The following is a 24,078-nucleotide window of genomic DNA, read 5'->3' on the forward strand; positions in this document are numbered from 1 at the left end:
ATCAAGACTTTCAATGTTGTTTCTTTCGGAGGACTTGAGTTACTGACAATTTATGATACCTAGACAAATCTATGAACTCTGCTAGAGGAAAACTGCAAGAACAAATTGAATAAATTCTGTGCAAGAAAATATCTACTCTAACAGGTATGGGCAAAAGCAATGGGTCCAGCAAAGCAAATTCTACACTAAGCATGTTTTCTACACCTCCCAAAAAATTAATATCCAGAACAGATTTCTTCAGATCATTTTTAGGTTTCATTTTTGTTTAAAAAATGCAAACAGCTTTAAGATTGAGTTACAATAAGATCTAAAGATCACTTAGAGTTGCTATTGTTACAGAAGCAGAAAAAGCAGAAGGCAAAATACACAAAGTCAAGAGGCTTTATGTACCTTGTTTCAGGAAGTCAGACGTCAATTCATGAGTACTGGTAGGGACTGAAATAACCATAAGAAATCAAGTAGGTGACCATCAATAAGCAATTTGGAAAAACTATTTAGGAACCCAAATGTACAGGAAAGGTTTACATTTACATCCCCCCCCACCCCCACCCAAAGAAAAAGGCAATATAATGACAGAAACAAGGGACAAAGAATAAAAGGCTCATCAGGTTTCAGCTGTATAGACTCCACTGTCCAACTGAGGGTACTGGACACTAAGCAGGAAACATTATGGAATCAATTCTAATTAGTCTAAAAAATCAAATTAGCCTGTATTTCAAGGATAATGGCAAATGCATAACAAAAAGTATTCATACCTCCTCTAGTTTATTATCACTTGATTTATGAGCAGAACTATCTAAGGATGACATTCGCTTTGATTTTTTTTCATATTCACCAATATCTCCATTTGACAGATCTTTTCTTCTTGACTTATGAGATTTAGAAAATTCATCTGAAAGTCTATTATTACATCCTTCTTCAGTGTCTCCATTTAGCTTCTCTTTCATTTTAGCTTTTTTGGGCTTGGGAGCATCCAAGTTATCTGTAACACCATTTTCTCTTGTTTCTGATTTCTCATCTGAGTCATAATGGTGCCTTGACTTCCTTCTATCACTCTGTGGAAAAACAAAGAAGCAACAAGAGGGTCACAAGCTTTCCTCTTAAGACTCTAGAGAACTTAGAGCGTTGACTCCCCAACCAGCAAAGCTCAATCGACCATCACCTTGAAAAGTTACCTGGTAAAAATCCAGACTGGTTGCTAATGCCAAGCCTAAGCCTCACCTCTTGCTTTCTTTCTCATCCCATTTCTTGCATTCTCAAGACTTGGCCTCTAGCCCCTCTCTGATCCCATTACATGATTTAAGGGAAATCAAAATAGCTCCTTTCAGAAAAAGATGAGAACCCGAGATTTATAAATTAAAAAGCAAACAAACAAAAACTTCTATCTCCAAGAGAAAAAAAAGTTAATAATTATTGAGTACCTACCCAGCATTGTGTAATGTGTTTTCGGCTTATCTTGTTTAAATCTTCATAACAACCCTATAAGGGAAGTACAGGTCCATAATCCCTTATCCGAAATTCCGATATCCATAAAGCTCTGAAAACCGAAAGTTTTTTGGTAACTTATTTGGAGACAAAACCTCACCTAACCTGAACTCATTTGGTGGGAAAATTTGACTCGAACTGATGTGAGGCTATTTATAACCTTTATTTATTCCACTTAGTATGCATATTCACATTTGATATTAACGTGTTTGATTATAAATTGGGGGCCCCAAACCCTACTGGGGTGTTACCCTTCTAAAAATCCCCAGAATTCTGAATCAGCCCCAAGGATTTTGGATAAGGGATAGCGAACCTGTATTACCTTTGTACCTTTGCCATTTTACTGATGAGGAAACAGAAGTTCTTAGAGGTAAGTAACTTGCCAAAGACTCACATGCAGGATTTCCTTCAAGTGGAAGTGCTAGTAATCAAGCTCTGTCTAATTTGAAAGCCCATGCTCTTTTCACATCATGTTTCCTCTTTGAACTTTGATAATTAACAGGTTAAAGAATATACAAACCAAACAAAACTGTCATTCACGTAAAGCTCCAATTGTTATACTCCCATGGAAAGGCAAGTATATGTAATCCTTGAAACTTTTTTAAAGTTTTTTAATTATTAGAACTTAAAAAAAAAAAAAAAGACAACTCTGCAACTTTAGTTTTAAAATGCCAAAGTGGGGGTGCCTGGGTGGCTCAGTCGTTAAGCGTCTGCCTTCAGCTCAGGTCATGATCTCAGGGTCCTGGGATCGAGCCCCGCATCAGGCTCCCTGCTCGGCAGGAAGCCTGCTTCTCCCTCTCCCACTCCCCCTGCTGGTGTTCCCTCTCTCTCTCTGTCAAATAAATGGATAAAATCTTTAAAAATTAAAAAAAAAAAAATGCCAAACTGGTGACCAACGAGTGTTTTAATATGTGCAAACAACAAGAAATTATTTGGCAATTTAAAACTTCGAAATTACTTGCTCAAATATTCAAAATAAATTACAAAGTAGTTATTAGTGATAGCAAAAACTACCACCACCAAAATTTTCACCAGGATTTACATAAATTTTACAGAGTACTTTCACATACAATTTTCTCATCCATAAAATGGAGGAGATGCTGTGAAAACAGAATAACATATGTGAAAATAATTGTAAACAGTAGAGCTTTACATTAACATAAGTTATACAGTTACATGTTACAACATTTGATCTTTCATTAACTGAACCAGCCCACATCTCCCCAAACCAACAAGTTCTATAGAAAAACAAGGTTATTTACAGAGCCAGCCTTGGGGTTAGAATCACCTTTGGGCCCCATACTTCAGGAACATGAAGCAAGGTAAAGTGAGACCCCAAGTCCAAACTCAGTGATGAAATACATCATTCCACATCAGATCCGTAGTGAGTGCTTGACACTGTTCACTTCCTCAGCTTCCACGACACTCTATATCCCTTCCTTATCCTCTTACACCTACCCTCTCCAATGGTTCCTCTCCCTCCTCCTTCTGTGGATGCTCCTTAAGTCTCTGTTCTTTGTGTATACTTTCATACCATTTTCATGGCTTCAACAAACACTTCCATGCTTCTTTCCTCACCTGCACTCCAGTTTTGAGAACCTAAGGCCTAGCTCCATAGCTTTACATACCCAAACCAAACTTATCTTCAACTCAGTGCCAGATCACTACCCGAATGCTGTTTCTATTAGTTGGTACTCCAATCTGCTTCCCAATCTTTAGTTATCTTTCATAGTTAGAGGAAAATCAAAAAGTATTTCTGGAGAATCTACAACGTGAAAGCCACCAATTTACAAGAATGTATTGATATGTAAGGATGGACAAGTATATGGCCATTTCCCTCAAGAATCTTAGGAAACATTTTGGGGAGGATACAAAAGGGAAAAGTGAGCTAACTTTACAAAGACAGCACTGGAACAAGACTTCAAAGGGGAATGAGATTACTGGACGTGTATAGTAGAATGTTTAGAATAAACACATAGGGCTCCTGGGTGGCTCAGTTGGTTAGGCGACTGCCTTCGGCTCAGGTCATGATCCCGGGGTCCTGGGATAGAGTCCTACATTGGGCTCCCTCTGCTCTGCGGGGAGCCTGCTTCTCCCTCTGCCTCTGCCTGCCACTCACCCTGCTTGTGCGCTCGCGCTCTCTCTCTCCCTGTCAAATAAATAAAATCTTAAAAAAAAAAAAGAACAGACATATAAACTAAACCTTGACAGAGAGATAGGATTTGTTTTTTGTTGTTGTTTTTAAGATTTTATTTATTTGAGAGAGAGAGAACACGTGCACAAGCAGGGGGAGCAGCAAAGGGAGAGGGAGAAGCAGGCTCCCCGCTGAGCAGGGAGCCCAAAGCAGGGCCTAATCCCAGGACTCTGGGATCATGACCTGATCCCAAGGCAGACACTCAACCAACTGAGCCACCCAGGCGCCCCAATAGATAGGATTTGAATGCAAAAGGAGATACAGGCATTTCAGGAGGAGCCAAAATTACAACTGCTTGGTGATTCCACTTACGTAAGGTATCTACAGAGGTGAAATTCATAGTGACAGAAAGTAGAATGGTGATTTCCAGGGACTGAGGAGAGGGGGCAATGGGAAGTTGGTATTTAAGGTGAACAGAGTTTCAGTTGCGGAGATGAATGGCGGTGATAGCTACAGAACAATGTGAATGTACTTAATGCTACAAAACTTACACTTTAAGATAGTTAAAATGGTAAATTTTGTTATGTATATTTCACCACACAGACAAAAAATAACTGGTTGGCTGGAATGGCAAAGTTTACCTTGGTGATAAGGTAGGAAAGGTAAGTTCTGCTCTCTGGAGCTATACAGAATATTTCCATTTTTTTGTCAAAAGTCAGCCTTCAAATACAGCTTCCTCACCCACCTAAGCTCTGCTGTCTTTTCTCTGGGTCTCCTTCTTTTGAGGGTGGGGATGGGAATTCTCGGCAACCCCTCTACAGGGTCCTTGAGGGAAGGGACTTATTTGAACTCCTTGGTGCCAGCAGAGTGTGGCACAAAGTAAGCTCATTAGATACTTGTGGACTGAATGAAAATACTAACAGTAAAGCCTACTAGTGAAACAACCCACACGATCTCCATCACAGCCAACTCCTAGCAATGCTGGCTGTGACACATTTCCTTAAGCCTCTAAACACTAGCTATCGAGGTTTGTAAACCTAAGATCTATTTCCCCAAGATTCTCCCTCACAGGTCAGGGTGACGGAGAAGTAACACATATTCAAGGCAACCATCTTTCTTAATCATCTTCTAAGACAGCCCATAAGAACCGAACAGGCCTCGCTGCTTAAGGAAAAAGAGGAAAGAAAGAACAGATTCCGCGGTGATGGGAACTTGAGTCTGCCCATCTCTTAGGCTCCTACGGGAAGGGCTGAGGGAGCACAGGGCGCCAGGCCAAAGCGTAGTGCAGCCCTTCTGCAGGTTACGGGTATGGAGGTGGGAATGGGCCCGGAGCGACCTCAAAGGGACAAGGGCTGCGCGAGGGGAGGCCCTGGGATGCTCCGGCCAGGTTGTGACAGGCCATCAGATCTGAGACAGATCCCCTCCCCGCCCAAGCCGGCGCAGCCCAAAAAGAGGCGCGGCCCATCCTCAGCGCACCTTTTGCCTCTCCTTCCTTTGGCTCTCGGTCTCCTCCAAGGGTGCCTCCAGCTCCATAATGTCCCCCCAGAGGAGTTTCCCAGGCATCATTCGCTGCCGCTGCCGCCGCCGCCGCCGCCTCCTCCTTCTGGGCTCGGTGGCCACAACCACCTACGGGCGGCAGCAGCGTGAAAGGAAGCGGGGGCAGGGTGGCCGCCCGGCCAGAGCTACGTCATTTCCGGGACACGCACCGCCCGGCGGGGGAAAAATAATCCCGGATACTCTAGGTTTAAACTCTTCCTTCGCGTTGCAACCTCCCAGCCAATGAGTATGAGCGATCTCGACTGGCCCACCCTTGTTCTAAAGTGATTGGCTGTTAAGGCAAAACCCTGGCCAATCTCCATAAAGGACGCGCGAACTTATTAGCATAAAGTGATTTGCGTCCCCCCCCCCCGCCCCCGACTTCTCTCTCCCTACCCCACTACGAACACTTATCCTCGGCGCCGCGGAGACACTTTGGGGCTTCCCAGCATGCACTGCTGGAGCTGGGAAGGCCCTCAACCGCGGCCGAGAGGCGCTCGGGCGCGGCGGGCTGGCGCGTGGACCCGCCCGAGCGAGGCCGGTGGAGAGCGCCACGCGCCGCCTCTCCATTCGCCGCCGGAAGCGGCCGGCCTCGGCCCGCCCATTTCGGGGTGAAGCGTTAACGTCTAACGGTTTAGCGCGAGGCCGGCGGGCCGGCGCTGGTGGGAAGGGGCTTCGCGGGGTCTGCCGTGGGTAGGTGGGCTGGAAGTGAAGGTCGGAACTGGACAGTCGTACCTCAAGTCTTAGCTTTTAGTCATGAAATTAGTCCTTGGTTCATTTTAGGTCCTTTCCACTCCCCCCACTGACGGAGGGGAAACTAAGCTCCTCGTAAGGGATTTGCTTGTTTGAAGACACAGTGGCACAGTCAGGACCAAAGAACTCCTCTTCTGAATCCAAATTGAGGGCTCTCTCTACCACACCAACGTGAAAGCTTTGTTTCGAAAAGCGTTTTGGGGCAGATGCTCCCATGAAATTTAGGATGAGTAGGAAAACCCCGGAGAAACATAGCGAGAAAACAAGCCTAAATGTCTTCGACAGATTATGTATTTACAGTGAATTAAAGGATTTTATTTTATTGATGGGGATTAACTGCCCCTAAATTACAACCTTATACAAAACTGGAAATCTTTTGACAATGCAGAAGGTTGATTCCTTAGCCTACAGTTTTCCTACATCACTGGTGCTGGCTGGTTGGCATTCTTTTCAGAGCCATTTCTTTATCTCTTCGTGATCTCTTCAACCCAGCTACTCTTGAGTGGAGAACAAGGAGCCAAACTGAGATGTAGGTGCACTTGACAATTTCTAAGACCCCAGCCTTGTAACCTGAGCATCAAACTTGTGTCTTAGCAAAATTACAAACTGCTATATGTCATGGAGTTTGGGGATTGGTCATAAATAGCTGAAACCACAAATGATCGCTGCAAGCCTTCTGCACTACTATGGATTGGTCTGAAATCAAAAGGGCTGTAGATCTAAAAGTTACCTTATGGATTCAAAACTGTGAACAAAAGGAGTGTCAGTTAATGATAGTGGAAAAATGCGTCTCTGTAGAGTATGGGAATCACTGTGCATCTCTAGATCTGTGCTTTTCTAAATCCTTTTCTTCTTTCCTTCACACCCACCCCAATTCTACCACTGTAAAGTCTTTGTAGCCCTACAACAGAGTGTAATGTACATAGGAACAAGGAGTGGATGTGGCAAAGAACGTCACACTTGTAAAATTGGGATAATAGGAACAAATGTTAGTTTGTTGTGGTTGAAGATCAAATACTGATGAAATAAAGTTTTTAGCTCCTCTAAAACATTGGCATTCATTTGGAGGTCAAATAGCAGGTATGTAAATAGAAAGGATTAGACTGTTCAATTCTCCCTATGCAAGACACTAACAAGTTTATTAAGTGTTTTTCAGAATGACTGTGATACAATCCTGCCTTTCTAAGCCCCAAACTCACTGAATCAAAATTCTGTCTGCTGTCTTAAACCAAGTCATAAGTAACTTCAAGCTGTGGCTTAGCCGAAAAAAATTTGAGTACTACCAAATTTGGGTAAGTCTGTGTTCTCTATGGATATCAACTAGAAAATTTGGGAATGGTAATGAAGGAATGGAGAATTTTTTTTTTCCTATTTGCTCTCTCTATAACTCTCAAAGAGATTTGTATCTGCTAATATCTATTGGGAAGAACATGAAGGAGTAAGTATAATTTCAATGCACAAATAATTTAAAATATAATCTTATTAGAATCTTTATTCTCCAAAATATTTTACCAGAGTTACTGATATAATTTATTTCTTAAAATTTAAGAGTCGGGGTGCCTCATCTATTGCTCTGTTCCAAGATTCTATGAAGACTTCTCTTGCCTTTGGCTTCGGGTCCTTAAACTCTATGACCTTAAGATATAAAAATAAGAGGGAACTATACACTTGCCTCTCTCTGGTCATTCTCAAACCTACAGGGCTAGATTTTTCTATAGTTAAAAAGCAAAAGTTTTTGGGGAGGGGGTATGTGCTCTGGTAAGCGCTGTGAATTGTGCAAGACTGTTGAATCTCAGATCTGTACCTCTGAAACAAATAATGCAATATATGTTAAGAAAAAAAAAAGAAGAAGGTAGCAGGAGGGGAAGAATGAAGCAGGGGAAATCGGAGGGGGAGACGAACCATGAGAGACGATGGACTCTGAAAAACAAACTGAGGGTTCTGGAGGGGAGGGGGGGTGGGCGGATGGGTTAGCCTGGTGATGGGTATTGAGGAGGGCACATTCTGCATGGAGCACTGGGTGTTATGCACAAACAATGAATCATGGAACACTACATCAAAAACTAATGATGTCATGTATGGGGATTAACATAAGAATAAAAAAAACAAAAGTTTTTTTAAAAAGTCATCATTTTGCATCTGCATGTCAATCTTATGTGACAAAAGGAATCAAGCTATCGTTTTAAAATGTTATGACATGGAAATAGTTTAAGGAGCAATTATAAATTGCTTAAAAGATACTGGAGGATAGAATGAGTGTTTAGAGTAATAAGAAGTAAGGAGAAAGTGAAGGAGGGAACAGGAGGGATGTTTCTGCCATTGTTAGCCACATGACCTTGGCCAACTCACCTCTAAAACCTGGTCTTTTTTGTTAGTAATGTGGAGACAAACATGCCTTCCCTGCTGATAGTGCAGGGAAATTGGGGGGATCAAGTGATATGACAGTACCGCAAAGATGATATACAGAGCAGCTCACATTTCTACCTTTAGCTCAAGGTTTTGACAGGTTTGGGAAGCCTTGGAGAAAACACAACTTTGAACACATTTACCACTTGTATATTTATGTATATGTGTAGCTCCTAATTCAAACTTGGAAAAGCTTTTTTTTAGATTTTATTTTTAAGTAATCTCTCCACCCAAAGTGGGGCTTGAACTCACAACCCCAAGATTCAGAGTCCCACACTCCACCAACTCAGCGGGCCCAGAGTCCCTGGAAAAAAGCTTTTTAACTTCAACCTTTGGAGAGAGGTCCTACTCTTTCTTTAGCCAATTACTTTGTAAATGTTTTGAATCAAGTGCTGGAAAAGTAGTCACATCAGCTACCCAGAAGAGGGCACTATTATCCAAGAAATGGAAACCACTACTGCTAAAGAGGGAACATGTTTCTAAGGTTTCAAAAGGAAGAAGGATTTGTAGAGGCCAGCAAAGTAGTTCTGAGTTTGTTTTTGATACCCCCCTTTCTTGTTTCATGATTCTCAGTGTCTCTCTTTCCCACTCCATTTTGGCAGTAGTCTTTCTTCCCTATTCCCCAAAAGCCTTCTCAGGTAGCAGTAGGAGGGGTTCTCAAAATGTAGTGGTCCCCAGTTTTCAACACTACTACTGTTCTCTCCATTGTTTTTTCCTCACAGATCTGACCTTTGTCTCTGCTAAATTGCATTTAGTAATAAACTCATGATCATTCTCCTTATCTATAAATAAGATACAAATGTAGCTTAGCAATGTCACACCAGCCTGTGATGGTGTTGTATTACTGAGCTGGTATAATTTCAGCCACTGCCAAAGAAACTTAATGTTGTAATTAGCAATGAGTTAAGCAAAGGAATATATACAATTTCTATTAGAATGTTTGAAATACTGAAAATACCTTGCAGAACCCAGCTACTCTCTGAGTATTCGTAGGGGTCTGGGATTCCAGATGAGAGAGGATAATCTCAGAATGTATGAAATGTCTAAAATAAGCCCATGCTTTACATATCTGATTCCTATTATAGCATCAGATTTTAACTGAAAACTTGTTAGCCAAGGCATAATACCTCCCTAGGCAAATCCGGATTTGAATTGATGAAATTTCTTATAATCTTAACCTAAAGGACTGAATCTCTAAATGGAGGAATTCCAGACAACCTAGCAAAAAATGGGACCTGTATAATAGGCCACATATTCACCTATCAGACAAGTTTTGTGAATATATAATATATAAAAATATACACACATATAACGATATCAGGTGCCTCCTGCATTGGGCACTTTGAATAGATTAGCCTCAGATCTTACAACAGTTCTGTAAGTTAGATCTATCATTACCATCTCCCTTTTACAGATGAGAAAACCGAATCAGAGAAGTTTGGAAACTTTCTCCATCACACAGCTCCCAAGGATTGTAATTGGGATTCAAACTTCTCCGATTCCTAAACTCAGGTCATCATGCTGCCTCAAGAAAACAGTTTTCTCCTCAGAGAATAGACCACAGTGAGGATGAGAAATCAAGAACTAATGTTATCGCACACAAATTAATATTGGGGAGAAAATGCAAGCCACTTATTTTAGAGAATAATATCTCAAACAACACATATTTCATCTTCAATATTTGTAGTCAAATGTTGTGTTTTGTAGAAGGAAAGTTTTATTGGTTTCATAATAGGCTTCGTTTAATACATTTAGGGAGTGTTATAGTGCGTCTAGCGGCAAAATTAGATGGATTTCATTGGTCCCTACGTGTGACTAGAGCCATAAAAAACTTTGGATTCCTCACTCTAATAGAAAAATTTGTCCAGGTCCAAAATCAAAGGTAGGACAGAGTTGTTGTTGCTCCTTTTTCCAAGGACTGACAAGGATAGGACAGAAATGGAGAACTGGAAGAACTCAGGAATCTTGTATGAGTTCAGTACTTTGCAGGATCCTCACTTAAACTTTTTTTTTTTTTCTTGCGATATAATTGACATATAACCCTCACTGAATCTGTAAGTACAAAACCTTACAGTTGGAAGGAATCTTTAAAATCATCTAGTTCAGCTATCCTGTTAAGTACTGGAAATACCTCTGCAACATACCAATTGAAAGATCATCAAGCCTCTGCCTGAGTGCCCTAAATAATGGGAAGTTCATTCATTTATAAAAGTGTCTATTTCGGGGCACCTGGGCTTAGTCGTTAAGCATCTGCCTTCGGCTCAGGTCATGATCCCGGGGTCCTCGGATAGAGCCCCGCATCGGGCTCCCTGCTTGGTGGGAAGCCTGCTTCTCTCCCTCTCCCACTCCCCCTGCTTGTGTTCCCTCTCTCGCTGTGTCTCTGTCAAATAAAGTCTTTTTTAAAAAAAACGTGTTTATTTCATCTATGGATAGTTTTGACTAATGGAAAGTTCTTTAAATGAGCTGAAATCGTCTTTGATTCATTGATGATGATTCCAAGCTATAAAGACTCCCCCTAAAACAATGCCTCCCCCATAAGCCTTTGCTATACAGATTATCCTTCTTGATACTTTGTCCAGAGTTTCAAATGTCCTTGTGACCACAGCTGATCTTCTTGGATGCCATGATAGGTTGCTCAGAGCCACTAAAAGTCAACAGAAGTGAATGGGCCAACCACTGCAAAACCCAGCAGTGTATCTGATCTCCCCTCCTCTGCACTCCCCCAGTGCCTGGAGGCAGCTCTCCACGGTGCTGAGCTTCATCTTGCCTTCATTGTTACCAGGATGGTGAGAATTAAGAGGCACTCTCCAGTTATTCAATCATGCTTGAGATTTAAGGCCTTGACAATCCTTAGGAACCTCTTAGGAGAAACATCCCCTCAACCATAAGTCAGCATTAGCATCTGTCCAATATGCCGAAACCAGGCTTGACTGCTCCCTGTTTCCCAAACCCAAGAGAAATGACCATTCCACTACTTGGTCTTGAAAAGGCCAGCCAGAAAAAATTCCAGCAAAGCTATCCAAGTCTTAGTGGAAATAGATCAAATATAAATGAACTATCATCCATCTTCCATCTTCTCTAAATCTTTAATTCAGAACCTCCTTTCACTCATAAACCATTCCGCAACCATTCTACTTCCTTTCTATCTCCACCATCTGAGAACATCCTCACTTCTCACTGCCATGCTATAGAGAGTGCCTCAAATATGAAGAGGAACCAGAAAAATAGTAGACCCAGATGCTACCACGGGTATTTTGGACATTGCCAGTCAGTACAATTTGGGGCCATCTGTTCATGTTCAAGGTGGTTGCAGAGAAGATCCTTGGTGGCAATGATTGGATAGAAAAAATTCTTGTTGCAAAGTACCCAATACAACTATATAAATTTTCTGATAATGATAAAAGACTTTAGTTGCAAACAAAGGCTCTATACAACCCTAACACACTATTATCTGGATTTCTGTGCTGAATCTGGTGAGATCCTTAACATAAGAACTCAGTATTAGTATGGGTAGAGAAATTCACTACTGGGTATAGTAAATTAGAACCCTATGTATTTGAGAAACTAATGAATGTCTGAAAATTTGAGTTAATTACATTTAACTGGAAAAGGACCAAGGATTTTATGGTTTTTTTAATTGCAAAAAATCTCTATATTCCCAATAAATTCATAGTAAAATAAGTTTTTAAAAAAGCTTTAAAACATCAAAAAGGAAAAAAAGCCAGCAACTAGAACAAAATATGTAATGAGATTAACAGCACCTATGCTCGGCTTTAGAGAATTCTTATATACTCAGCTGATTAAAATAGTCTATATTAATCTGGATATTTTTACCAAAAAGTTTACAAAAGAAAAATAAGAATTAAACATTTATGACTGGAGTTAGTTGTAGTAAGGAATTGGATGCGAGTGTTTGACCGCTCTTTGTGCCTTCAAAGTTCTGCAGAAAATTCTGTCTTCTTTTTAGTCCATCCAAAATGACTGAATTATTAGATGCCAGACTCTGTGTCCTAAGATATTAAAAATAACAGAATTATTACCTTCCAAAAGGGCCTGGATTTCTAATCAAAGCATTATACCTTCATTTGTTACTTTGAAGCAGTATAACATTTACTAACACTAAGGTACATTTGTCATATAAGTTAACCTTTAAAAATCTAAAGTGCTGGGGCACCTGGGTGGCTCAGATGGTTAAATGTCTGCCTTCAGCTCAGGTCATGATCCCAGGACATCCTGGGATCAAGCCCCGCATCGGGCTCCCTGCTCGGCGGGAAGCCTGCTTCTCCCCCTCCCACTCCCCCTGCTTGTGTTCCCTCTCTCGCTGTGTCTCTCTCTGTCAAATAAATAAATAAAATCTTTAAAAAAAAAAATCTAAAGTGTTCCTTACATTTTTAAAGGCTTCACAACAGCACCTCAATATTTGGCAGCTGCTTTCCAAGAAGTTCGTATTTTCGGAACATCTTTCCTCAGATCCAATATCAATTATATTCTAGTCAGAAACAAGTTCCCAGGACGCCTGGCTGCCTCGGTTGGAAGAGCCTGCAACTCTTGATCTCAGGGTTGTGAGTTCAAGCCCCAGTTGGGTGTAGAGATTACATACATACATACATACATACATACATACATACATACATACAAACTTTAAAACAAAAAAACCGGGGCGCCTGGGTGGCTCAGTCATTAAACGTCTGCCTTCGGCTCAGGTCATGATCCCAGGGTCCTGGGATCGAGCCCCGCATCGGGCTCCCTGCTCAGCGGGAAGCCTCCTTCTCCCTTTCCCCCTCCCCCTGCTTGTGTTTCTCGCTGTGTCTCTATCAAATAAATAAAAAATCTTTAAAAAAAAAAAACACAAAAATCAATATGTTCCCTGAAAACCTCTTCTATACAACTGAAGTGTAATTTGTTTCTTTTTTGAGAAGTCATATGAAAGAGAAAAGCCAACCATAATATTTTTCACAATGACAATGTTCCTTTCCAAGGAGCTGTAGGCTAGGTTAGCCCCTTATCTAACACATCTGCCTTGTTTCAGCCAAGTCACATTACTGGACATTTTGCTTTGAAATTCCCCTTTTCCCACCTTGTCTCCTCTCTATCACTTGCTCATTACATTGATATGCCTCAAAAATGTGTCCTCCTTGGGCGCCTGGGTGGCTTAGTCAGTTAAGTGTCTGCTTCGGATCAGGTGATGATCCCAGGGTCCTGGGATCCAGCCCCTCATCGGGCTCCCTGCTCAGCGGGGGAGTCTGCTGCTCCCTCTCCCACTCCCTCTGTGCTCTCTCTCTCTCTCAAATAAATAAATAAAATCTTAAAAAAAAAAAAAAGGTGTCCTCCAACAAGTGTTCCCCCAAACAGCTCATCACTCTTAATTCTACATCTCTTTGGCAGTTGTGAAGAGTTTCTCCTTTGTCCTTTTTTTTTTTTTTTTAAGATTTTATTTATTTAAGAGAGAAAGAGTGTGCACGAGAGAGGAGCAAGGAGCAGGGCAAGGAGCCTGATGCAGGGGTTCGATCAGGCACTCTGGGATCATAAGCTGAGCTGAAGGCAGACGCTTAACCAACTCAGCCACCCAGGCGCCCCTGTACATATTTTTTAGAGTAAACTCTACCCCCAATGTGGGCCTCCAACTCACAACCCCGAGATCAAGAGTCATGTGCTCTACCGACTGAGCCAGCCAGGCACTCCACTGCTTTGTGTTGAGTTCAATTTGTTTATTGTTTGTTGGTCTACTCAACTAAAGTATAAAAGCTTCCTACAGGTGGCAACAGCATCTTGTTCATCTCTTTCCCTCTAATTCTTATAACAGGGCACATAGTTGATGTGCAAATGTTATCTTCCCTCCCTTTTCTTCTACATGTCTTTAATGATTATGTCTTTCAAGAGAACCATATTATAAGCAATTTTTAAGAAATCGAATTTCTCGAGATTTCACAAATTTAAATTCTCAGTTGCATGTCAAGGAGTAATTTCTCTTATCTGCTTTGGGTTTGATTTGGGTTTTCATTTCTCCTTTTGCCAGAGAGAAAGGGAATCCATAGCTTGTTGGTTTACACAACCATTGTTTACTTTGGAGACAATATGTTTTGATTTGATACTTTAAAGAGTTGATATGAATTAAACAATTGTTTCAAGGAAAGATCTGTTCCCTAATAAAGAAGTGAAGATATGTTTTAAAAATGCAGACCTCGGGGCGCCTGGGTGGCTCAGGCGGTTAGGCATCTGCCTTCAGCTTGGGTCATGATCCTGGAGTCTTGGGATTGATCCCTACATCAGTCTCCCTGCTCAGTGGGGAGCCTGCTTCTCCCTCTCCTCCCTGATCCTGTTCTCTCTCGCTATCTCTGTCTCTCTCTCTCAAATAAATAAAATAAAAATGCAGACCTCCATGGGACTCCTGGGTGGCTCAGCCAGTTAAACGGCTGCCTTCAGCTCAGGTCATGATCCTAAGGTCCTGGGATCCGGTCCACATCGGGCTCCTTGCTCAGCAGAAGAGCCTGCTTCTCCCTCTGCCTGCAGCTCCCCCTGCTTGTGCTCTCTCTCTCTCTCTGACAAATAAATAAAATCTTTTTAAAAAATGTAGACCTCCAGGAATTTAGCCCAAGGTATAGTCAGAAGTGTCTGCAAATATTTATATGTAAAAACAATTACTGCAGATTGATTTATTACAGCAAAAATTGGTAATTTAAATGTCAAAGGAAGGAAAACAATAACTATATAAATACTGGGGTCCACATAATGGAATACTCAGCAGCCATTAAAAAGAATGAGCTGGATCTCTATGTATTGATTGCAAGATATCCTAACTTATGTTAGGTGAAAAAAGAAAGCCACAGCTCCATATTATTTGTTGTTAAAAAATAGTTATATTTACAAATGCACAGGAAAAAGTCTGAAAGAATATAAACCAAACTGTTGGGCGCCCAGTTGGCTCCATCAGTTAAACGTCTGCCTTTGGCTCAGGTCATGATCCCAGGGTCCTGGGATCGTGTCCCGCGTTGGGCTCCCTGTTCAGTGGGGAGTCTGTTTCTCCCTCTCCCTCCCCTTCTCCCCCTGCTCATGCTCTCTCTCTCTTGCAGTCTCTCTCTCAAATAAATAAATAAAATATTTAAAAACAAACAAACAAACCAAACTGTAAACAACGTGTAGGTCACCTCAACAAAAAGGCAATGGCAAAGGTTGGGGGATGGAGACTTCCAATTTTGCTTTTTATTTTTTATTTTTTTTACAGATTAATTCATTTATTTTAGAGAGAGAGAGCGTGGGAGTGTGCCAGCTGAGGGAGGGGCAGAGGGAGAGGAAAAATCTCCAGCAGACTCCGTGCTGAGCATGGAGCCCGACACAGGGCTTGATCCCATGACCCTGAGATCATGAAGTGAGCCAAAATCAAAGAGTTGTATACTCAACTGACTGAGCCACCCAGGCGCCCCCATTTTTACCTTTTACATTTTTTTTTAAAGATTTATTTATTTATTTGAGAGAGAGAGAGACAGCATGCATGAGCAAGGGGAGGGGCAGAGGGAGAAGGAGAAGCAGACTCCCCGCTGAGCAGGGAGCCTGACAAGGGCTTGACACCAGGACCCTAAGACCATGATCTAACCCCAGGCTCCCCTACCTTTTACATTTCTGTATTACTTTACTTTTTCAAAACAAAGTACACAATAATTTTATATAATGAAAAACTAGTAGGGGCGCCTGGGTAGCTCAGTTGGTTAAGCATATGCCTTCAGTTCAGGTCATGATCCTGGGGTCCTGGGATAGAGCCCTGTATCAGGTTCCCTGCTCAGTAAAGAGTCCGCTTCTCCCTCTCCCTCTGCTCCCCTCCCCCCGCTTGTGCTCGCTCTCACTCTCTGTCTCAAATAAATAAATAAAATCTTAAAAAAAAAAACTAGTAAAGATATATGCCAAATTTTAAGATGAACTTTTTGAAAACTAAGAATATGAGGGGAATGTTCACTATGTACTATTATTTGAAAAAAGCACCATACAAAATAAGAACTACAGTACAGGCAAAACATTCAGACAAATTATATAGATCAATATATTCAGACTGAAGTGTTATAAATATACCAAATATAAAAGGATTTTTAAAATATATCTAAATGGTAGGGTGGGGGCGCTTGGGTAGCTCAGTCAGTTAAGCATCTGCCTTCGGCTCAGGTCATGATCCCGGGGTCCTGGGATCGAGCTCCACATTGGGCTCCCTGCTCAGCGGGGAGTCTGCTTCTCCCCCTCCTTCCCACTTGTGCTCTCTCTCACTATCTCTGTCTCTCTCAAATAAATAAATAAAATATTTTTTAAAAAATAAAATAAATGGTAGGGTGATTATAGGTGTTCAATACTGGGGCACTGGGGTAAGCTCAGTCAGTTAAGCATCTGACTCTTGATTTTGGATCTTGATTTGACTCTTTGAGATCAGATCATGATCTCAAGGTCCTGGGATTGAGCCTCAGGTTGGGCTTCAAGCTCAGTGGGGAGTCTGAGGATTTCTCTTCCTCTGCCTCTCCCCCGTGCTTGCTCATGCACTCTCTCTCTCTCTCTCTCAAATAAATAAATAAATCTTTTAAGACACTTTTTCAGTACTTTTCAAATATTCTATTATGACCATATTACTTTCATAATCTGAACAATGTTATTTAAACAAATTAACATGGAAAATATTGGTGGAAAGTAGCTGTATCTCTTTCCCAACGTATGTAGAACCAGAAATATAAGTGAAAACTTCCAACCTTCAGTTGAGGAAGTGCTTCATTTATAGCAGCTCTTTCCTATTTTTAGAAATAATTCAAGATTTAGGGGCGCCTGGGTGGCTCAGTCGTTAAGCATCTGCCTTCGGCTCAGGTCATGATCCCGGGGTCCTGGGATCGAGCCCCACATCGGGCTCCCTGCTCAGCGGGAAGCCTGCCTCTCCCTCTCCCACTCTCCCTGCTTGTGTTCCCTCTCTCGCTGTCTCTCTCTCTGTCAAATAAATAAAATCTTTAAAAAAAAAAAGAAATAATTCAAAATTTAGTAGTAGTGGAGTAAATTTTGGCTCACATTAAAAATGAACCTATTATATAAGAGATTTCATTGTAATTTGATACAATTTATTCAGTAAGGCTGGCAGAATTCTATGGCTATAAGAAGTTTATTCAGGAGTCTCCCATTAGGTAATTCAATACACCCTTGATTTTAATCATTCCTGAGGAATAGTGGCTAATCAAACACGTTTACATACACTTACCGTGGAGAATCTATTCCACTATCTCCTGCCATGCTCTGATTTTCTGTTCCTTCCAAATGACTGTGTTCGTGTTGGATATCCTGAGCCAACACTGGCCTAAGTGAAGTGTTGATAAGTTCTACCTTTTGTGTGAACTGCTTTCTCATTCCCTGATTCTGAGCACTCTGACTCCAGCTAGCAGGTTTCTTTCCTGTGTCACCAACAGAGTCTTGGAGGGTTTCAGTCTCAGAATGGGCTTTCCTTGTGCTATAGTAATCAAATATACTTCCATCCGCGGATGCTGAGGTCTGGGCACACGTAGCAACACTGGGTTCCTCTTCATAGTTAAAACTGGACTGAGTCCCTGAATTGAGGCCACCGCTTTCAGCAGAGAGATTAGGTGTTTGGCTTTCACCTGGGTTAGTGAAAAACCCAGTGGGTTTGTAACACTCATTTCCTTCAAGCACCTGAAGCTCAGACCTGTCTATTTTGTTGCTGTACTCAGTCAGAGATATTTCAGTCACTTTCTGTTTCCCCAAATGATTCCACTTGCTTCTCCCTGCAAAGGAATACTGAATGCGGCCAGGCAGCATTTGACATAAGTCATCATTCTCGGAAAAGTCCTCCTCGTCTAGATATAATGAACTACAAGCACCATCATCATCTTGCAATTCATTCTGATACAAGGCCTGGTTATCATCAGAAAGCCCCTTGTTTTCTAGATCCACAGTCTCTGCTTCTGGGACAAATGCCTTTCTCATTGGTATTTCTTCTAAGTCTCCATCTTGTCTCTCAGGTTGTCTCAAATAGTTCGTACTAACTGGGTAATCCAGAAGACCAAGATTTTGGAACTGGTGTATTGTTTGATCAACTATTCTACAAGCAGAGGAGGCATGGCCTAAAGAGGAGGCAGGATGTCCTTGTGATGGCAGGACATGCCGTGTTTCTTTGGCTTCCCCTAATGTGTCAAAGGGAGAATAACTTTTCCTCAAGACTTCAGGGATTACCTCGTTTTTTCCACCATATACATCATATCTCAACATGCTTTCCCGAAAGGAACATTTACTGCCATTTTGCGAAACACTACATTGAGAGTAATTTAAGAGGGGATCTCTGAAGTCATCACTGATAGGTTTGACGGCAGAGTTATTCATATAAATGGATTCTGCCATCAGTTCATCTTTACATTGTTCAGCATGTGGCTCTTTGAGTTCACTCTCAAAGATTCTTGAAGAATCCAAAGACCTTGACCTTGGGAAGGGCTTTCCCTTTGGTCCAGTCTGACTGGGTTTCAGATCACTGGTCTTCTGGATGTTGTGCCCTTTGGTTACCGGGATCCCCCGGGGAGAAAAACCTACGAAAGGATTACTAATTCGCTTCTTGTAAATCAAATGGGACCCCAGCACTGACAGGTTCTCATCAAGTGGTTTCTGAACTACTGCTCCATTTGGGCTTTTAATTCTGGGGGTGGGTTGGGGAGCAGGGAGCTTGGGATGTTTCTCCAGTCTAATGCTTCCTGGCTGAGGCTCGCTTCCCGGACTCCCGGCTTGGCGCCTATCCCTCTGAGAACGGCCCCGCCTTCTTCGAGGCTTTGCAGACCGGCCCCTCTGGTTCCTCACTCCCTCTTTTGAAGGATATTTATGCCTCATCGTCAGCATATCAGTGGAAGTGCCCTGGCTATTATATTGTTTCTGTTCCTCGTATTTTTGCATCAAGACGGTATGTTTGATTAAGTTGTCAACGGTCAGAATGGGATTAATTCTTCTGATAATCTCATGTTCGACGTCTCGAGGGATGTTGTCCAAGTTATCTTCATCTCGGACAGGCCATTCTTCTGGTGGGAACTGGGCAGAGAAACTGCTGTGCTCTGTTCTGGACTTCTCCTTCCTGGATAGGCTACGCCAGAAGAGGCTGAAGCCAAACTTCTTGCCTTTTTCTCTGTCTTTTGTGTCTGGTAACGGTTTGGCGCATTCACAGATGTGATTCTCCTCAGACACTGAAACCGCTCGATTCTGTACCAAAGATCTGGATTCCTGAAGACCCTTCTGGCCTTTTCTAGCCATTTCTGCAGCCGCCGGTGTCGCCTCTATGTCCTGGGTGCACGGGGCAGGGAAACACCGGCAAGACTGACAATGGGAAATGGGGGCAGCATTTCCTTTGGCTAGTTCTGCACAGCCGGCCACGCTCACCAGATACGTAACGCAAGTTGGCACCGGGTGACTTTCATCTGACAGGTCTCTCTTATTTTCCTGAGGGCTTGTATTCGTGATGAAGTAAGTCTGAGGGGTGACTATGAAGTATCCCTCTCCAGTGTGATAAATCTTCCTTTCTTTAATCAGAGTTCCCAGAGTGGTATAGAGAATATCTTGAGATGGAATTGCAATGCCTAAAACAAACAAGCATTTCATTACACTGATAGATTTTGAATTAAAAAAAACATTTTGATGAGTGAAATCAGTAAGTCAGAAATGACCACACATGTGCTTGATGAACCCAGAGCTAACTGTAACACAATAAACATAATTACAATGCCAAAGAAGCATTCAGAATAGTCCCAATTTAACTGAATAATAGGAATACAATTTGGTCCACACAAAGACATAGGGCTAAATTAATGGTTAAGTAGAGAAAAAAATCTGAGTTCCCTCTAACACACACAGGAAGTTATACAAACCCATCATGAATTTAAATCTTCACTTCAAGACAGCATTCTTGGAAGCAAACATGGGTGTTTTTGAAAATCGCAACTTCATTGCTTAAATCTTAATAAGAATCTGAAGAGAAAATGAAAACCAGTCTGTGCCAGGATGAGGGCAAACTACCTAATATCTGTATTATGATAGTTTTTCAAAGTAGGAAAGTAACAATTTTAAAACAAATTCCTTTTTCCAAATATCAGGGTTCAAAATTGTATTTATATTGTGAAACATGTTTGTATAACACTGGAAGAAAATACATCAATATATTAACATTTCCGGGGCGCCTGGGTGGCTTAGTTGTTAAGCGTCTGCCTTCAGCTTGGGTTATGATCCCAGGGTCCTGGGATCGAGCCCCGCATTGGGCTCCCTGCTCTGCAGGAAGCCTGCTTCTCCCTCTCCCACTCCCCCTGCTTGTGTTCCCTCTCTTGCTGTGTCTCTCTGTCAAATAAATAAAATCTTTTATATATATATATATATATTAACATTTCCTGGGACGCCTGGGTGGCTCAGTCAGTTAAGTGTCTGCCTTCAGCTCAGGTCACGATCCCAGGGTCCTGGGATTGAGTCCCACATCGGGCTTCCTGCTCAGCGGAGATCCTGCTTCTCCCTCTCCTCCTGCTGCTCCCCCTGCTTGTGCTCTCTCTCTCTGACAAATAAATAAATAAAATCTTAAAAAAAATAATAAAATATATATATTAACATTTCCTTTGGGTGGTGGTACTGTAAGTGGTTACTTTCTGTATTTTCTTGATTTTTCTTCAATAAGCATATCCATTTTATAATGGGAAAAATTAAAAATACTCTTCTACACCCATGCATTTGGGATATTATGCATCTGTGAAAAGATTGAAATAAATCAATATATAATAATACAGAAAGATCTCCAAAATGTTTTTTAAAAGATTTATTTATTTTTTTTAGAGAGAGAGTGTATGCACTTGGGGGGTGGGGAGGGGCAGAGAGAGAGAGCGAATCTCAAGCAGACTCCCCACTGAGCTTGGAGGCTGATGCAGGGCTCGACTCAGGACTCGATCTCATGACCCTGAGATCATGACCTGAGCCAAAATCAAGAGTTAGGGGCACCTGGGTGGCTCAGTCGCTTAAGTGTCTGCCTTCAGCTCAGGTCATGATCCCGGGGTCCTGGGATCAAGCCCCATATCAGGCTTCCCTCTCCTCCCTCTCCATCTGCCTCTCCCCCAGCTCATGCTCTCTCTCTCTCTCAAATAAATAAATAAAATCTTAAAACAAAACAAACAAAAAAACAAAATCAAGAGTTGGACACTTAAGCTACTAGGTCACCCAGGCGCCCCCCCAAAATATTTTTTTAACTTAAGCAGGTGCAAACAATGTAAAGAATGATCTAATTTATGTTATTAAAAAAATACATATGCTCAAACACAATTTATGAAAGTATACACAGGAAAAGATAAACAATATAAACTGTCACCTCTGGGAAGTGGCAATGGAAGAATGGGATCGGGGGAGAAGATGAACTTTTCCTTTTTTTGCTTTGTACTCCTTTCTACAGTTTGATTTGTTTATTGCCATAAGCATTGTTTTTGAAAAAGTTCATCTGGAAAGTAAAAGAAATGCCCTTATCAAATTTGTTGATGCAGGCCTTTTCCTAGCAAGGCTCTAATACGAGGCTCTACAATAGAAAAAAAAGTGGATATCGCCCAGTTTATTCACATCTTTAAGAGGATTTATAAATAGAAAGCAAGCAATGAACTAATAGAGAAAACTTGTCACGCTACCTGGGTAGTGTTTCATCAAATGCTCCAACAGTGATTCCTGTGTCACCACAATCTGGGCAGCATTCATATCAGATACAGCACAGCAAAGAACTTCAGCCAAAGGTACAAACTGAGATTGAGCTATTGGATTCATTTGCACTGGAAAGACATCTCCTAAATTGGAGGTTAAAAAAAAAAAAAAAAAAGGAAAGGTGATACATTTGTAGTAAAAACTATTCGGAATTAGTGAATCAAGAATAAAAACTGGGGGCGCCTGGGGCGCCTGGGTGCCTCAGTCGTTACGCGTCTGTCTTCAGCTCAGGTCATGATCCCAGGGTCCTGAGATCGAGCTCCGCATCGGGCTCCCTTCTCCACGGGAAGCCTGCTTCTCCCTCTCCCACTCCCCCTGCTTGTGTTCCCTCTTTTGCTGTGTCTCTCTGTCAAATAAAATCTTTAAAAAAAAAAAAAAAAGAATAAAAACTGAACAGCATGTGGAATTGCTATTTTTTTCATTGGTTTTTTCCTCCGAATCTGATAACATGACATGAACAATGATAGAAAGCATAGAAGAAAAAGGTTTACATTTGGGTACCCTACTTTTTAAGAGTTTGTAGAATTTGTCACTACTTTACATGCAAAAGATAGTAAGTTTCCAGACGAAAGGCACGAAGTGCTATCAGAGTTCAGGTCAGACAATGCTATATGGTCTTTATCCTATTAGCTATCTGAGGCAGGCAGGGATGGAATTCTTATTTCTTTATTTAAAATATAGAAAGCCATAGGGGTGCTGGGTGGCTCAGTCCATTAAGCAGCTGCCTTTGGCTCAGGTCATGATCCTGGGGTCCTGGGATGGAGACCCACATTGGGCTCCCTGCTCAGCAGGGAGTCTGCTTCTCCCTCTCCCTTTACCCCTTCCCCCTGCTCGTGCTCCCTCTCTCTCAAATTAGATAAATAAGTCAATAAAATCTTTTAAAAATATACATATGTAGAGAGAGAGAAAGCCATAGAAAGCTCAAATAATTGTTCCAAGGTCAGAAAGCAAGTAGAATGACCAAAAGAGGTCTTCTTCTGACTCCTAATCCAGCATTTTCATCATTCCACATTTTCCTGATTGGAATGCTAGGAAGATTTGAAGAAGGAAAGGGCAGAAATGTTTTCTAAAAGCACAAAGACATGGAGCAAAACCATGAAAGGAGGAAAGCACAAGGTATATAAAAGCATGAATAGAGTTATCCTGGCTGGATAGAGTTTGAGTTATATCAGACCAAAGTTGAAGACAGATAAAAAATATAAGCTAGACTGTATTGTCTTTCCTCCTTGCTAACATCTTAAATAAATGTTCTTAACCTGCTATTACTCATGTTAGAGTTTTAGATCCTGCTGAACATCACTCAATTACTTGGAAATGAAAGACTAGGACTCAGGAAAGAGATTTGGGAATCAACTAATATGGAGGAGATCTGAAGCTAAGGAGTGGCATAAATTCTTCGGTAGGAGAAATAGAAAGAGAGCCAAGAAACACTGAACTACGGGGCTATCTACAATTAAGAAACAGTAGAAATAGGGACCCACAAAAGCGAGAAGGCCCAATAATGGGGGTAGGAGGGAGAGAACCAAAAGTATGAGAAAAAGAGGCTCCAAAATGACAGCAAAGCAACAGTGTGAAATGCTTGAAAGGGATCAGAAAGGTTGAGGGAGGAGGAAGAAGGGCCACTGTATTTCTTTCTTTTTTTTTTTTTTTTAAGATTTTATTTGTCAGAGAGAGAGAGAGCACAAGCAGGGGGGAGCATCAGGCAGAGGGAGAAGCAGGCTCCCCACGGAGCAAGGAGCCCGATATAGGACTTGGTCCCAGGACCCTGGGATCATGACCTCAGCCAAAGGCAGATGCTTAACCGATGAGCCACCCAGGTGTCCAAGGCCATTGTATTTCTTGATTGGAAGGCGACCATAGGTGTCCTTCAAGAGAACTGTTTTCATAGAAAAGAACACAGAAACTAAATGTCAGGTTGAAGGGAAGGGAGTTGGTGAGAAAAAAGTAAGGTCAATGGGTCCTCCTTGTAGAGCAGGGCCTCTTAACTTTGGCACTTTTGACATTGGGGGCCAGATAAAAGGTGACCAACCATCTCAGTACACCCAGGA

General features: G+C 41.7%; 2 protein-coding genes across 8 annotated transcripts in view; both read right to left on the reverse strand.

The window, feature by feature from the left end:
* DDX50 (DExD-box helicase 50) overlaps positions 1-5,281 on the reverse strand; it is a 37,711-nt gene extending 32,430 nt beyond the window's left edge. The window contains exons 1-3 of one of the 6 annotated variants that reach the window (XM_081824154.1): positions 5,096-5,281; positions 1,426-1,479; positions 756-1,055 (exon numbers count right to left, since the gene is read on the reverse strand). In XM_081824154.1, coding sequence (XP_081680280.1) covers positions 756-1,055; positions 1,426-1,479; positions 5,096-5,185 — 444 coding nt within the window. In that variant the 5' untranslated portion in view covers positions 5,186-5,281. Of the gene's footprint in view, positions 1-755; positions 1,056-1,425; positions 1,538-5,095 lie in introns of all 6 variants that reach the window. The other 5 variants (XM_081824149.1, XM_081824152.1, XM_081824155.1 and 2 more) reach the window with 5 other exon arrangements.
* A 4,727-nt stretch (positions 5,282-10,008) lies between these two features.
* Positions 10,009-24,078, reverse strand: part of STOX1 (storkhead box 1) — a 59,909-nt gene continuing 45,839 nt past the window's right edge. For both annotated transcript variants that reach the window (XM_081824147.1, XM_081824148.1), the window contains exons 2-4: positions 21,961-22,113; positions 17,529-19,893; positions 10,009-12,324 (exon numbers count right to left, since the gene is read on the reverse strand). In XM_081824147.1, the coding sequence (XP_081680273.1) occupies positions 12,177-12,324; positions 17,529-19,893; positions 21,961-22,113 (2,666 nt within the window). In that variant the 3' untranslated portion in view covers positions 10,009-12,176. The remainder of the gene's footprint in view (positions 12,325-17,528; positions 19,894-21,960; positions 22,114-24,078) is intronic.

This window comes from Leptonychotes weddellii, chromosome 6 (genome assembly GCF_054177405.1).
Source record: "Leptonychotes weddellii isolate Sample4059 chromosome 6, ASM5417740v2, whole genome shotgun sequence".
NCBI lineage: Eukaryota > Metazoa > Chordata > Mammalia > Carnivora > Phocidae > Leptonychotes > Leptonychotes weddellii.